This window comes from Echinops telfairi, unplaced genomic scaffold (assembly GCF_000313985.2).
Source record: "Echinops telfairi isolate 266 unplaced genomic scaffold, ASM31398v2 ScPeMD7_2;HRSCAF=8, whole genome shotgun sequence".
NCBI classification, from domain to species: Eukaryota; Metazoa; Chordata; class Mammalia; order Afrosoricida; family Tenrecidae; genus Echinops; species Echinops telfairi.
This window is the reverse complement of record NW_022103898.1, coordinates 31522568-31535416: the sequence shown is the minus strand read 5'-3', so window position 1 is coordinate 31535416 and position 12849 is coordinate 31522568. Positions and strand designations below refer to the sequence as shown.

At 39.6% G+C, this 12849-nt stretch overlaps 1 protein-coding gene across 1 annotated transcript in view; it reads left to right on the top strand.

Annotated features, from left to right (window-relative positions):
• Positions 1-12849, top strand: part of CFAP54 (cilia and flagella associated protein 54) — a 390102-nt gene that overhangs the window by 56183 nt on the left and 321070 nt on the right. Inside the window, exons 12-14 of the mRNA XM_030886291.2 lie at positions 1620-1705; positions 4508-4642; positions 5237-5387. Of these exons, the coding sequence (XP_030742151.1) occupies positions 1620-1705; positions 4508-4642; positions 5237-5387 (372 nt within the window). The remainder of the gene's footprint in view (positions 1-1619; positions 1706-4507; positions 4643-5236; positions 5388-12849) is intronic.

Below are 12849 nucleotides of genomic sequence, written 5' to 3'. Positions count from 1 at the left end.
TTGAAAGACAGGTACATGATCAATATCTTTCCCATAGAATCGTTCAAGGTTGCCACTTGAGGCTTAACATTTTTCTTCAGTTTTTTCAGTTTAAGATGTGCTGAGCATATTCTTTCCTTTCGGTTTCCTAACTATAGGTCTTTGCACATTTCATTATATTTGACATTGTCTTTTTGAACTGGCCTTGAAATGTTCTATTCAGCTCTTTGACAAACTAGATAGCCTTGAGAAGAATGGGAATTCTAGAACACTTTATTGTGCTAATGCAGAACTTATACATGGATCAAGAGGCAGTTGTGCGAACCAAACAAAGGGATACTGTGTGGTTTTAAATCAGGAAAGGTGTGCATCAGGGTCGTATCCTTTCACAATACTTATTCAATTTGTATGCTGAGCAAATCATCAGAGAAGCTAGGTCATATGAAGAAGAGGGTGGCATCAGTATTGGAGGAAGGCTTCTTAACAACCTTAGATATGCAGAGGACACAACCTTGCTTGCTGAAAGCGAGGAGGACTTGAAGCACTTTGTGATGAAAATCAGGGATTGTAGCCTTCAGTATGGATTACAACTCAATGTAAGAAAGACTAACATCCTCACAACTGAGCCAATAGGTAATATCATGATGAATGGAGAAAGGGTTGAAGTTGACAAGAATTTTGTCTTGGTTGGGACCATAATCAATGCAGGTGGACGCAGCAGTCAAGAGATCAAAAAATGCTCTACGTGAGATAAATATGCGGCACAAGACCTCTTTAGAGCATTGAAAAGCAAGGCTGTTTCTTACACACTAAACGCACCTGACCAAGCCATGATATTTTCATTTGCCTCATATGCTTGTTATGTTGCACATTGAATCAGGAAGACCATAGAAGAATGGATGCATTTGAATAGTGCTGCTGACAAAAAATATCGACAGTATGGGCTGCCAAATCTATCTTGGAAGAATTACAGAAGGCCAGAGTGCTCCTTAGAGACATGGCCATGCTCGTCCTCTCGCCATGTTCTTGAAGGCCTAATTGCGTGGCTGTTCAATTGCAGGACGTAATTTGTACCAAACTAATCATTCAAGGAGGAGCCCTGTGTAGTGGGTCACATGTTAGGCTGCTAACGTCAAGGTCCACAGCTCAAACTCACTAGCCACTCTGTGTGACAATGATATTTTAGAAGGTTTTATAAGGTTTATCTGCCCTTATAAATACCTCCACGGAAACTCCCAGGATCAGTGCTGTCTTATAGGACCACTATGAGCTGAAATCAACCTGACAGCAGTTAAGTTTTAAGTAATGGTATAGTTTCCTTTTTTAGTGGTTTCTGATAGTTTCTAATACAACAGATAGTTTTATTATTTTATTACAGCTACCATATTTTATACGTTTTAATGTTATAGACCTCTTCAGTTTCTTTTTAGACAGAGTTGATATGCAGATTAAGGAATAATAATATAAAATTACAGTCCACTGGTATTAGTTTTAATATAAAAGTATTTTAACATATTTTATTTACAAAGATTTCCCCAAATTTGTTTCTGTCATTTTTAGAGAATTTCTGTTTCTGTGCCTTTTATATATTTTAATTTGTAATGATTTTTATTTAAATTTTCTCTACTTTGTAATTTGAGAATCTTGCATACAAGGTGTTGCATTTTCAGAAGATATTTTCCAGTTGGCAGCAACCTTATATAACTGCATCTGCTCCCCTCCGCAGGTAAAATAGCTATTATGGATCATTTTAAATGTGTGGAAGGAGGGAAGGGTTTTAAATATGGAGTTTAAAGCCAGATTTGCAGTATACTGCCTATTATACCTGGCTCAAATTCTACATTGTTCAATCATTATCATAAGAGGGTGAGTTAGGTACTGGTTTGCTATATTTTCACATTTCTTTTTTATTATGACTGCTATTTTGAGGCCCCACCTGTTCCTTTTGTGGATCTACCTGTGCTAGCTATATTTCTAGCTGAAGTGAAGGCAGTGAAGGAGGGCTGATAATGAGGAGTTCATGTTGTTAGTGAAACACTGCATTCAGTCCGTGAGCACAAAGCCTGGTAGTTTTTTGGGGTCTTTTTGCACACAACAACAAGGATTTAGAAGTGGCCCGTACGTGGGAATCAGTGGTCCAGGCCTAGGGGAAACTAGCACAGTGCGGACTTTGAAACTGAGCTTAAGGGATCCCCAGAGCTTCTCCAAGGCTCCCCCAAACCCCAATCCAAACACACCTTTTAAACAGTTACTTACACAATGTGGGATTCTGATGTTTTGTGTGTGTGCGTGTTTCTTAAGGTCATTTAATTGGGGCTTCTTATAGGTCTTATAACAATCCTTACATCCATCCAACAATCCATAACAAATATAGAAGCCTATTTGTACGTATGTTACCATCATTATTTTCTAAACATTTACTTTATATTTGACCCCTTGGTATCAGCTCCTCTACTCCTCCCCCACACTTGTGAGCCTTTGATAAATTATTATTATTTTCACACCTTTTACCGACTGCTGTCTCTCTTCCCCCACAGTTTCTTCCCCCCTCCTCTTTCCTTCTCCCCCCCTACTCTCCTGGTATCGCTACTCCTATTTCTGTTCCTGCGGGGCTTATCTGACCAGGATTCCACGTGTAGTGAGCTCTTATTTGTACTACTCTACATGCTCTGGTCTAGCCCACAGTGTAAGTTAGGATTGGGGTCATGTTAGTGGGGGGTGAGGAAGCCTCAGGAGCCAGAGGAATATTGTGGTTCATCGGTGCTATACTGAGCCCTGGTGACTCATCCCTTCCTTGTGACCCTTTTGTAAGGGGATGTCCCATTGTCTACAGATGGATTTGGGGTCTGTGCTCTGACCCCCTCGCCCTCAACATTATGTTTTTTTTTTGTTTTGTTTTGTGTCATGTTGTATCTTCTGATGCCTGTTACCTGATTCTGATGGGGGTTTATTTTAAAACTTGATTTTCTGTTTAAAAACAAACAACAACATGCAAATGAAGCGCAGTAAGGAACTTGGGAAGTTCCACTGCTATGATAAACAAAGGTGCTTAGTCCCAAATTTAATGGGTTATTACAATTGTCAGGTGGGCACAATAAGCCAAAACAACAACAATTAAGGCTTAAAGGGACAAGTGGTTTTTTTTTCCTTCCCTTTTTTAATCACATGTGTCTGAGCTTTAAGTTCAATTCAATTGACTAAGCATTTACTGATCTCTGTAATACCCCAAACTGGAGCCCTGGTGGTGTAGTGGGTTACATTTGGGGCTGCTAACTGCAAGGTTAGCAGTTCAACTCCACCAGTCACTTCTAGAGAGAAAATTGAGGCTTTGTGCTCCCATATAGATTTATAGCCTTGGAACCCCAAAAGGGAGTTCTTCTTTGTTCCTTAGGGCCGCTATGAGTCAGAGCCGACTTGAAGGCTGTGAGTTGTGTCTGTTTTTGTCTTATACGACCCAGAGTCCACTCGGAAGATTGACTTGGTGATTTGCTTCCGAGAGGTCACAGCCCTGTATACCCTATGAAGCAGTTCCACTTGGCACATTTGGGTCATCAGGAGCTAGAATTGACTTGGCAACCAACATCATTATATTCTGAGTACTGAGCTAACATCTTAGATCTTTCCTAAGGGAGCTGAAACTTTGGTGTATTTTAATCATGAAATGATGTTTTAGTTCAGATATGCCAGGTGACTTTATTTTTCTTCAGAGAAGAGCTGGGAGGCTTTGACTTAAGAGGAGATATATTCATTCTAAGCCACCCCTTGGTAACTTGAGAACAGGCTCCGTATAGTTTCTGCACGCCTTCTTCCTCCTCCTCTTTCTTAGCTCCCCATCCCCACAGGAATTTTTAAAAGCAAAGAAGCAAAAAGGATAGCTAACATTTAAATTTGGATGGAAGGGATCTTGGTGGCAGAGCTACATGCTACGCTGCTAACCTCAAGATCAGCAGTTCAAACCCGTCATGCGCAGAAGAGACGGGGCTTTCTGTTCCCTGCTCCTGGAAGGATCTACAGCCTTGGAAGCCCACAGGGCAACTCTACTCTGTCCTATGAGCTGGTATTGGTCTGATGGCAGTGATCTTGGTTCCGGTTTGAGTTGGTTTACATACCTGTCAAAAAGTGTTTGGGATTTCCGTTTAGGGGGTCGAAGCCATGTACAGTAGTTAAAAGAGAAGGAGGACTCTGGAGCTAGCTTGCTTGGTTTGAATTTTGCCTCTGCTACTTTCTAGCCCTTCCTTTGTGCGACTCATCTTCTTGTGCTTCAGTCTCTTTGTTTGTAAAGTGGGCATGTGGACAATGGGACTCACCTTATGGAATTTAATGAATTAGTACCTGGCACACAGTAAATGTTATATAGATAATGTATTGGAATGAAGGGGGACTTCAAAAAGTTTGTGGATAAATGGAATGAAAATTAATGGAACTTTTCTACACACTTCTCTGCTTGAAGCTCCGTGTGTAGGTCTCTCTCTCTAGGTGTATAGACCTTCTTGTTCTTACCCATTTGCTTTGTCACGTTTGTTTTCAGAATGTCAAGCCCGATAAAGAGATTGTTGTGGACATGATAATGTTCCTGTGGCAGAGATGCAAATCGGGGGTTCAGCGGATCAGTGTGTCCAAGAGTGACTATTCCAAATTCTTCCAGAAAATCAGTACTAACAAAGTATCCTTTTTTGTATATTCTTTTCATATATATCTATTGTTGACATGTATTAGTACACATTTCAAAATTAAACAGTCTTTATTCAACTGTATAATAACCATCATTTGCATATGTATATGTTAAGTAAAAGATGTTGCTCAGTGAGCCTTTCATTTAATGTGTGTACCTTTTTAATGTGCCACTCCTACCCCAGCATTGTTTGTATGGGGAGCAGCGTGGTGGTGGTGGTGGTAATTTGAGAGAGGAATAAATATATCACATGCTAAGGTCACGTGAAGGGTCTCTGTCAGTGTTAAGGTTAAGTGCTTACTGCTAACCTAGAGTTGAGTGGTCTGAACCCACTAGCAGCTCTGTGGGAGAAAGCTGTAGCAGTCTGTGCCTATAAAGATTGACAGGCTTGGAAACCCAATGGGGCAGTTCTACTCTGCCCTGTAGGTTTGCTGTGGGACAGAATTGACTTTGGGTTGGTACCTGGATAACATTTCCATGTGGTTTGATCATGCCAACTTTATGTAAATAGTAAGTTTGGAAAAAATGCGAAATTTTCTCCAGTGTCATCCACTATGAACTGATTTTGCTCTTTCCTCTTTTTAGTGGGTCTATCTTCTGTGGCAGATAAATGAAATCATTCACTCCTACAAAATGGACGGCATTGACATTGTGATGGCTGCAGAGATCACACTACGATTATGTGAAATATTGGAATCCTTGGGAAGCCCAACAAGAAAATTTAAAAAGTCTATAGGTAAAATGTTGAATGAACAGCCTATGAATATACATACACAGACTGATTTCTAAGTGTAAATTGGAATACAGTACAGGAAACTTGTACTAATGTAAGCTAAGCCTTTCCTCAGTGTGCTGCAATGACTATTTATAATCAGGAATAGAAACAAGAGAGGAGGCTTATCCATGGATGGCAGAAAGAGCAGGTTGCATGCTGTATGGGCAGTGGCAGACAGAACTCTGGCTTTTTGTCCCCTTTCCCCAATCTTCATGATCACTATTCCTCCTCTTTTTCCTCTTCCTTTTTCCCTTTATCAGCCCTGCTTTGTCCCCTTTCCTATTTCTTTCTCTTCTATTTCCCCATAATGTGTATGCTATTTGAAGGAAGAGAGCATGCCGTGGTCCCAATTATACCCTTGGTCCTCACTGCCTGGAGTTTAAAGATTTATTGGATGTCTCAATATCCTTGCACTGTTTATCTCCTTATGAAAATCTCCTTTCTCTCTCATCCCCTCCTCTTTCCAAGTTTCTTCACATTTATTAATTTCTTCTTACCCTCTTCTTTTGCCTTTTTTCACACTCCCACTTTCCCAGTCCCAACTCCTTTCTGCTACCATTCTATTTTCCTCTGAACGGAAGATGCTGTGGGGAGGAAGGTGTAAGAGGCCTGATAGGTCTTGATCAAGGGCAATGTAACTGAGAGGAATTACTGGAACCCAAATGAAGGCTGAGCATTGATAATGGGACAAGAGGAAAGTCAAAGGAAATAGAGGAAAGAGGTGGGAGGCAAAGGGCATTTATAGAGGTCTAAATGCTGGCATGCACATGTGTAAATATATTTATATATGAGGATGGGGAAATAGATCTATGTGCATATATTTATAGGGTTAGTATTAAGGGCACAGGTGGATATTGGGCCTCCACTCAAGTACTCCCTCAATGCAAGAACACTTTTGTTCTATTAAGCTGGCATTCCATGATGCTCACCTTCTCGACATGATTGCTGAAGACAAAGCAGCTGCATAAGCAAATGTGGTAAAGAAAGCTGATGGTGCCCAGATATCAAAAGATATAATGTCTGGGGTCTTAAAGGCTTGAAGATAAACAAGCAGCCATCTAGCTGAGAAGCAACAAAGTCCACATGGGAGAAGCACACCAGCCTGTGTGATCACGAGGTGTCAAAGGGATCAGATATCAGGCATCAAAGAACAAAAATTCCTATCATTGAGAATGAGGGACAAGTGTGGAGTGGGGACCCAAAGCCCATCTTTAGACAACTGGACATCTCCTTACAGAAGGGTCGCGGGGAGGAGATGAGCCAGTCAGGGTGCAGTATAGAACCGATGAAACATATAACTTTCCTCTAGTTCTTAAATGCTTCCTAACCCCAGTTATCATGATTCCAATTCTATTTTACAAATCTGGCTAGACCAGAGGATGTATACTGGCACAGATAGGAACTGGAACACAGGGAATCTAGGACAGATGAACCCTTCAGGACCAGTGGTAAGGGTGGCGATACTGGGAGGGTGGAGGGAGGGTGGGGTAGAAAGGGTGAACCAATTAAAAGGATCTACATATAATCCCCTCCCTGGGGGATGGACAACAGAAAAGTGGGTGAAGGGAGACATCAGACAGTGTAAGACATGACAAAATAATTTATAAATTATTAAAGGTTCATGTGGGTGGGAGGTGGGGTTGGAGGGGAAAAATGGGGAGCTGATATCAAGGGCTCAAGTAGAAAGCAAATGTTTTGAGAATGATGATGGCAACAAATGTGTTTGACACAGTAGATGCATGTATGGATTGTGATAAGAGTTGTATGAGCCCCCAATAAAATGACTAAAAAAAAAAAAAGATGCTGTCTCACAGAGGGTGGTTCCTTGTCTTTCCCTGTGTTGGTGGTTACACCCTTTGGCTCCCTGTCTCCCGACGTAGAAAACAAGCTGCGTACCCAGCCGCCATTCCCCTTGGCTAATGGAGTGTGTGCGTGAGACCTGAGGACTTTGTCATAAAGCTGTGTCCCAGGGAGGTCCTAAATTGTTCAGAGTTGTTTTGCAGATGAGGTTTAGAGCCATGTTTTTTAGACTTTGATGGGTCACCTGAGAGATAATACAAGTCCAGGCTGAGCCCTTATTCTGCATGAGCTAGCCTGGTCCAGTCTAGGCTTCATTCGCTCTCCAGGTGATTTCAATACAGAGCAACGCTCGAGACCCATTGGTTAGATGTCTTCACGGACATCTAGCTTGTTCAGGAGCCTGATGGTATATTTTTGATGTGCCCTACCTTAAAACGCTTCCTGCTTTTTAAACTTTTTGTAGGCAGGATTTCACACATAAACCAGACAGATGAAATTAGCCACTATGCATCCACCACCCGCTCTAACAATTTGCCAATCTTTTAAATTTTCTCCCTGTAGCACTCCCCAATTTCATAGAATTTAAAAAACAAGACTGATGACCCATGACTGTTTTTAGACAATGAAGTCGTCGTTGCTAAGTGCCATTAAGTTGGCTCCGACCCTGAAACGGAATACTGCCCGGTCCTGTGCCATCCTCACAATTGTTCCTGTGCCTGAGCCCATCTATGCAGCCACGGTGCCACTTCATCTCCTTGGGGCCTTCCTCTTTCCCACCACCCCTCCACTTCACCAAGCATGATGTCCTTCTTCAGGGACTGGTCTTTCCTGACAACATGTCCAAAATATGTCATACGAAGTCTTGTCATCCTTGCCTCTAAGGAGCACTCTGATCTTACTTCTTCCAACACAGACCAGTGTGTCCTTTGAACAGTCCATGGTACTTTCAGTATTCTCCAGCACCACAATTCAAATACATCGATTCTGCTATGGTCTTCCTTATTCAATGTCCAACTTTTATATCTATATGATGCAACCTGGATCAGGTGCACCTGATTTCTCAAAGCAACATCCTTGCTCTTCAATGCTGTTTTAAAGAATAATTTTATTGGGGGCTCGTACAACTCTTATCACAATCCATATATCCATCCATGTGTCGAGCACATTTGTACATTTGTTGCCATCATCATTTTCAAAACATTTTCTTCCTACTTGATCCCTTGGTATCAGCTCCTCATTCCCCCCTCTCCTTTCCCCCCTCCTTTCCTCATGAATCCTTGATAATTTATAAATTTTTTCATGTCTTATTTTTTCATGCCTTACACTGTCTGATGTCTCCCTTCACCCACTTTTCTGTTGTCCATCCCTCAGGGAGGGTGTTATATGTAGATCCTTGTGATCGGTTCCCCCTTTCTCTCCCACCTTCCCCTTCCCCTCCTGTTATCACTACTCTCAATATTGGTCCTGAGTGGTTTATTTTCCCTGGATTCCCTGTGTTTCCAGCTCTTATCTGTACCTGCGTACTGCTCTGCTCTAGCCGGATTTGTAAAGTAGAATTGGGGTCATAGTGGGGTCGGAGGAGGAAGCATTTAGGAATTAGAGGAAAGTTGTATGTTTCATCGTTGCTGTACTGCACCCTGACGGGCTCTTCTCCTTTCCATGACCCTTCTGTAAGGGGATGTACAATTGTCTACAGATGGGCTTTGTGTGTCTACTCTGCACTCCTCCTCATTCACAATGATATGATTTTTTGTTCTGGGTCTTTGCTGCCTGATACCTGATCCCATCGACACCTCATGATCACATTGGCTGGTGTGCTTCTTTTATGTGGGCTTTGTTGCTTCTCAGCTAGATGGCCGCTTGTTTATCTTTGCTCTTCAGCACTTTTAAAAGAGGTTCTGTGCAGCAGATTTACCTAATGCAATATGCTTTTACTGTTTCCATGAGCATTGATTGTGGATCCAAGCAAGACAAAAGAAACCATTTCCTCTTCAGTCACATTTCAAGTGCTCTTGGACCTGAGGGGCACCTGCCCATCTCTGACAATATTCTGCTTCCTTTGTTTAGACGTTCAATATTTGAACATGCGTTAAAGCTATGCATAAGGTTTTCAGGTGCTTCTTCCTCTGAAGTGAGGAACCGAGTTCTTCTTCACAGTCTGTTCTTAGTCTGGAAGCTCTGCTGAAGCCTGTTCACTTTGGGTGACCCTGCTGGCATCTGAAATACCAGTGACATGGCTCCAGCAACACACAGGCCACCACAGTATGACAAACTGGCAGTGGAGAAAATAAAGAACAATGCCATTATTATTGTACCTTAAAAAATTAGCCATAATTCCTGCACTTCTAATTGTATTTTTAAAATGAAGGCAGTCTCCTTCAAGATGTTTGTTAAGTAATACTTTATTAGTTTAGTTTGAATTGTATACATTTTAAGATTAAGTGATCACTGCCATGTTGGTCATATTTATTATTTATATTTCTTTAATTCTAACCAGCCTTTCCTGGTATTTGTCTAAATTTATTTTTCTAAAATAGTGCCGCTATTTAAAAATGCTTTTAAATGGGCTTTATCAGAGATACAAGAAGACCTTTGTCTTGTTCATATGCAAGTTTCTTGATTTTGTTGTATTGCAAGATGCTTTGAAAATGTCCTGTATAAAGTAAAAAAATTATGTGAAAGAAACAAGTAGGACGTCGGACAGGGCAAGATATGACAAAATAACAATTTATAAACTATTAAGGGCTCATGAGGGAGCAGGGAGCGGGGAAGGAGGGGAAAAATGAGGACCTAATGCCGGGGGCTTAAGTGGAGAGGAAATGTTTTCAGAATGATGAGGGCAATGAATGTACAAATACGCTTTACACAATTGATGTATGTATGGATTGTAATGAGTTGTATGAGCCCCTAATAAAATGATTAAAAAAAAACCAAGCAGGTATTTAATGAACTGCAGTATTGGATTATTTCTAAGATCATGGGTAATTAAAAAGATAATCAATTTATGTTAACTTTTTATGATTATGACTTGCTACTAAATTTTCATCCTTTTCTCTCATCTCATCTTCTTTGCCTTTCTGTGCCCTGCCTACTCCTCCATCTCATCCACCGTTTCTTTTTCATTCCTACATCTCTTCTTCATCTTTCCTCTCCCTCCCTCCTCCATTTGCCCTCACTCTCTCTTTCTCTTTTGCAGACTCACCTGTAAGAAAAGAGAATGGTGAATTGCCTAATATCTCAAAAGGGTGCTTGGAAGTTCTTCCAATATTAAAGGTAATACAAACTATTGTAGAAAATACAGTTAAAAACAAATGTCAGGCTCATAAATGTTTAAGTGGTTAATTATAGAAATAATTTAAAATGTTCAGAAACTATTGTTTATTATACATTGAGAGTTATAGAAAATTTCATAGCTTTTGTCTTACTCTAGAGGGAAACTAGAGAAAAATTAATTTTAAAGTATGGTTATATTTTCATTGATATTTTTGGATGTGTTGTTCACAGATTTCTAGAACAGAGCACATACTCTGACAGGTTAAATGAATTATTACCTATGTAAAGCCACTTAGAACAATGCCTGGCAGTTATGAAATTTTCAGTGGATTTCAGTTTAAGAGAAGAAAACAAATGGGGCTATTTCTCTTTTCCTTGAGTATTTTTTCTTATGATACTCTAAATATTTTCTTATGTCATGTGTTGTGTTATTAAACTGCCATAGCTATCTATTTATCTATCTATCTAATTAACATTTAGTTATTTATAAACAAGATTTAGAATCACATTTGCTAATACCATCCTCCAGAAAAGGAGACTAAGTAATTTTGGGTGATTCTGGATTAAACAGAATAGACTTATGTATTGTCAGGATTCTCAGAGGCATTAATTTAGTTAGGTGTATTGCAGTTCTCCAAGAAGGATACATAGAATACCATATGTTCCATTATTTGAGAATAGAACCTCTTTCCATCCCTTTAGATTACCTGTTTAAAACACTTAATGTTTCATGTACAATAGTTGAAAAAAGCTTTTTGGGAAAATAATCTAGTGGATTAGATTTTGGTTGGCTGGATTTATTTGATAAACTATACATTTAAATCTAAAAGGTAACACTGATATCAGAATGTCTCAAGGCATAAGAAATGAAGAAACATCTAGTAATTGTATGAGACCAATCTAAATATCATTTTTCGATAACATTCTGTTTTTTCCTTTGCATTATTTCACCAGCACTTTCCCTTCTGCTATCTATTAATTCTCATATTATGCTTTTGAAAAATTGATCTGAAATATATTATATAAAATTATAGAGAAGAATGATGTCCTAGTTCCCCATCTGTTGGCTTAAGAAACAAAACATTAGAGTCTGGTTGAAGCTCACATCCCCGTTAACCGTTCTTCATAATGTTGTCTTTTAACATGTCTTAGAACAACATAGAAGCTGTTGTTCTAAATATGATCGTATAAATTCCAAACAAAAACACAAACCCATTTGATTCTGACTCACAATAATCCTATAGGACAGGGCAAGACTGCCCTCATGGCTTGCTGAGACTGTAACTCTTTTTATGGAAGTAGAAACCTCATCTTTCTTCCACGGAGTGGTGGTTTTGAACTGCTGACCTTGTGGTTAACAGCCCAATGTGTAACCCACTACACCACCACTTTGATTTTGATTACATATGCATGTATTCTTAAGCAGTAGAGAATACTATTTTTGCCCGTTTTCCATTTATATAAATGGTGTCATCCTGTATGCATTCTTTGTTGTGATATTTTCTCTCAGAATTCTGCAAGATTCACCCCAGTTTATTTGCTAAGTCACAATGTTTTCATTTTCACTGCTATACCCAAGGTTCAAGGCTGCACAGGAAGTGGTAGAGTAAGTGTTTGAACATATTTGTTGCCTTCAAAGTCCAGACTTTTAGCCACTATGCTATGGTGTCTGTCATTTAGAGTTCTTAAAATTTCATAACTATAGGTATATGCTTCCCCAAGTTCCCCAATAATTGATGAGTTCATACTGCAGAAACTGATAAACTTCTTCAATTTCTTCAGCTTTGTCATTAGTGGTTGATGAGTAAATTTGGATTATAGTCATATTATCTGTTTTTCCTTGTAGGCATATGAATATTATCACTGACCATGTTGAGGTTTTTGTGTGTTTTACTTTGTTATTTTTGTTAATTTTATTGTTTTAGATGTTTTTCTGTGTATGAAATCCAGGATTAAATAAATGGATAGAGACAGTAACTGGATTATTGGTTCCTTGGGGATATGGCAGGAGAGGTTGGGGTGGGGGGGATGTGGAGCTAATAACCATGAGTACAAGAATGAAGAAAATGTTCTAAAACTGATTGTGGTGATGATAGTACAACTCTTCTTGATGTGATTGAACTATTGAATTGTATGATATGTGAATCCTATGCCAATAAAATCACTTAAAAACAAAACCCTATAGAACCATTCTACATTGTCACACAAGGGACTGCTAAAAGTCCGAGTGTTATATCACTCCTCTTCAGCTTTTCATTCCCTAGATATGGTTAGCTGATTCAAAATGGCCAATAGCAGTCCATTTCTAGCTTACTAATGCCTGGTTTAATCTTGTGAAAACATTTTGTGA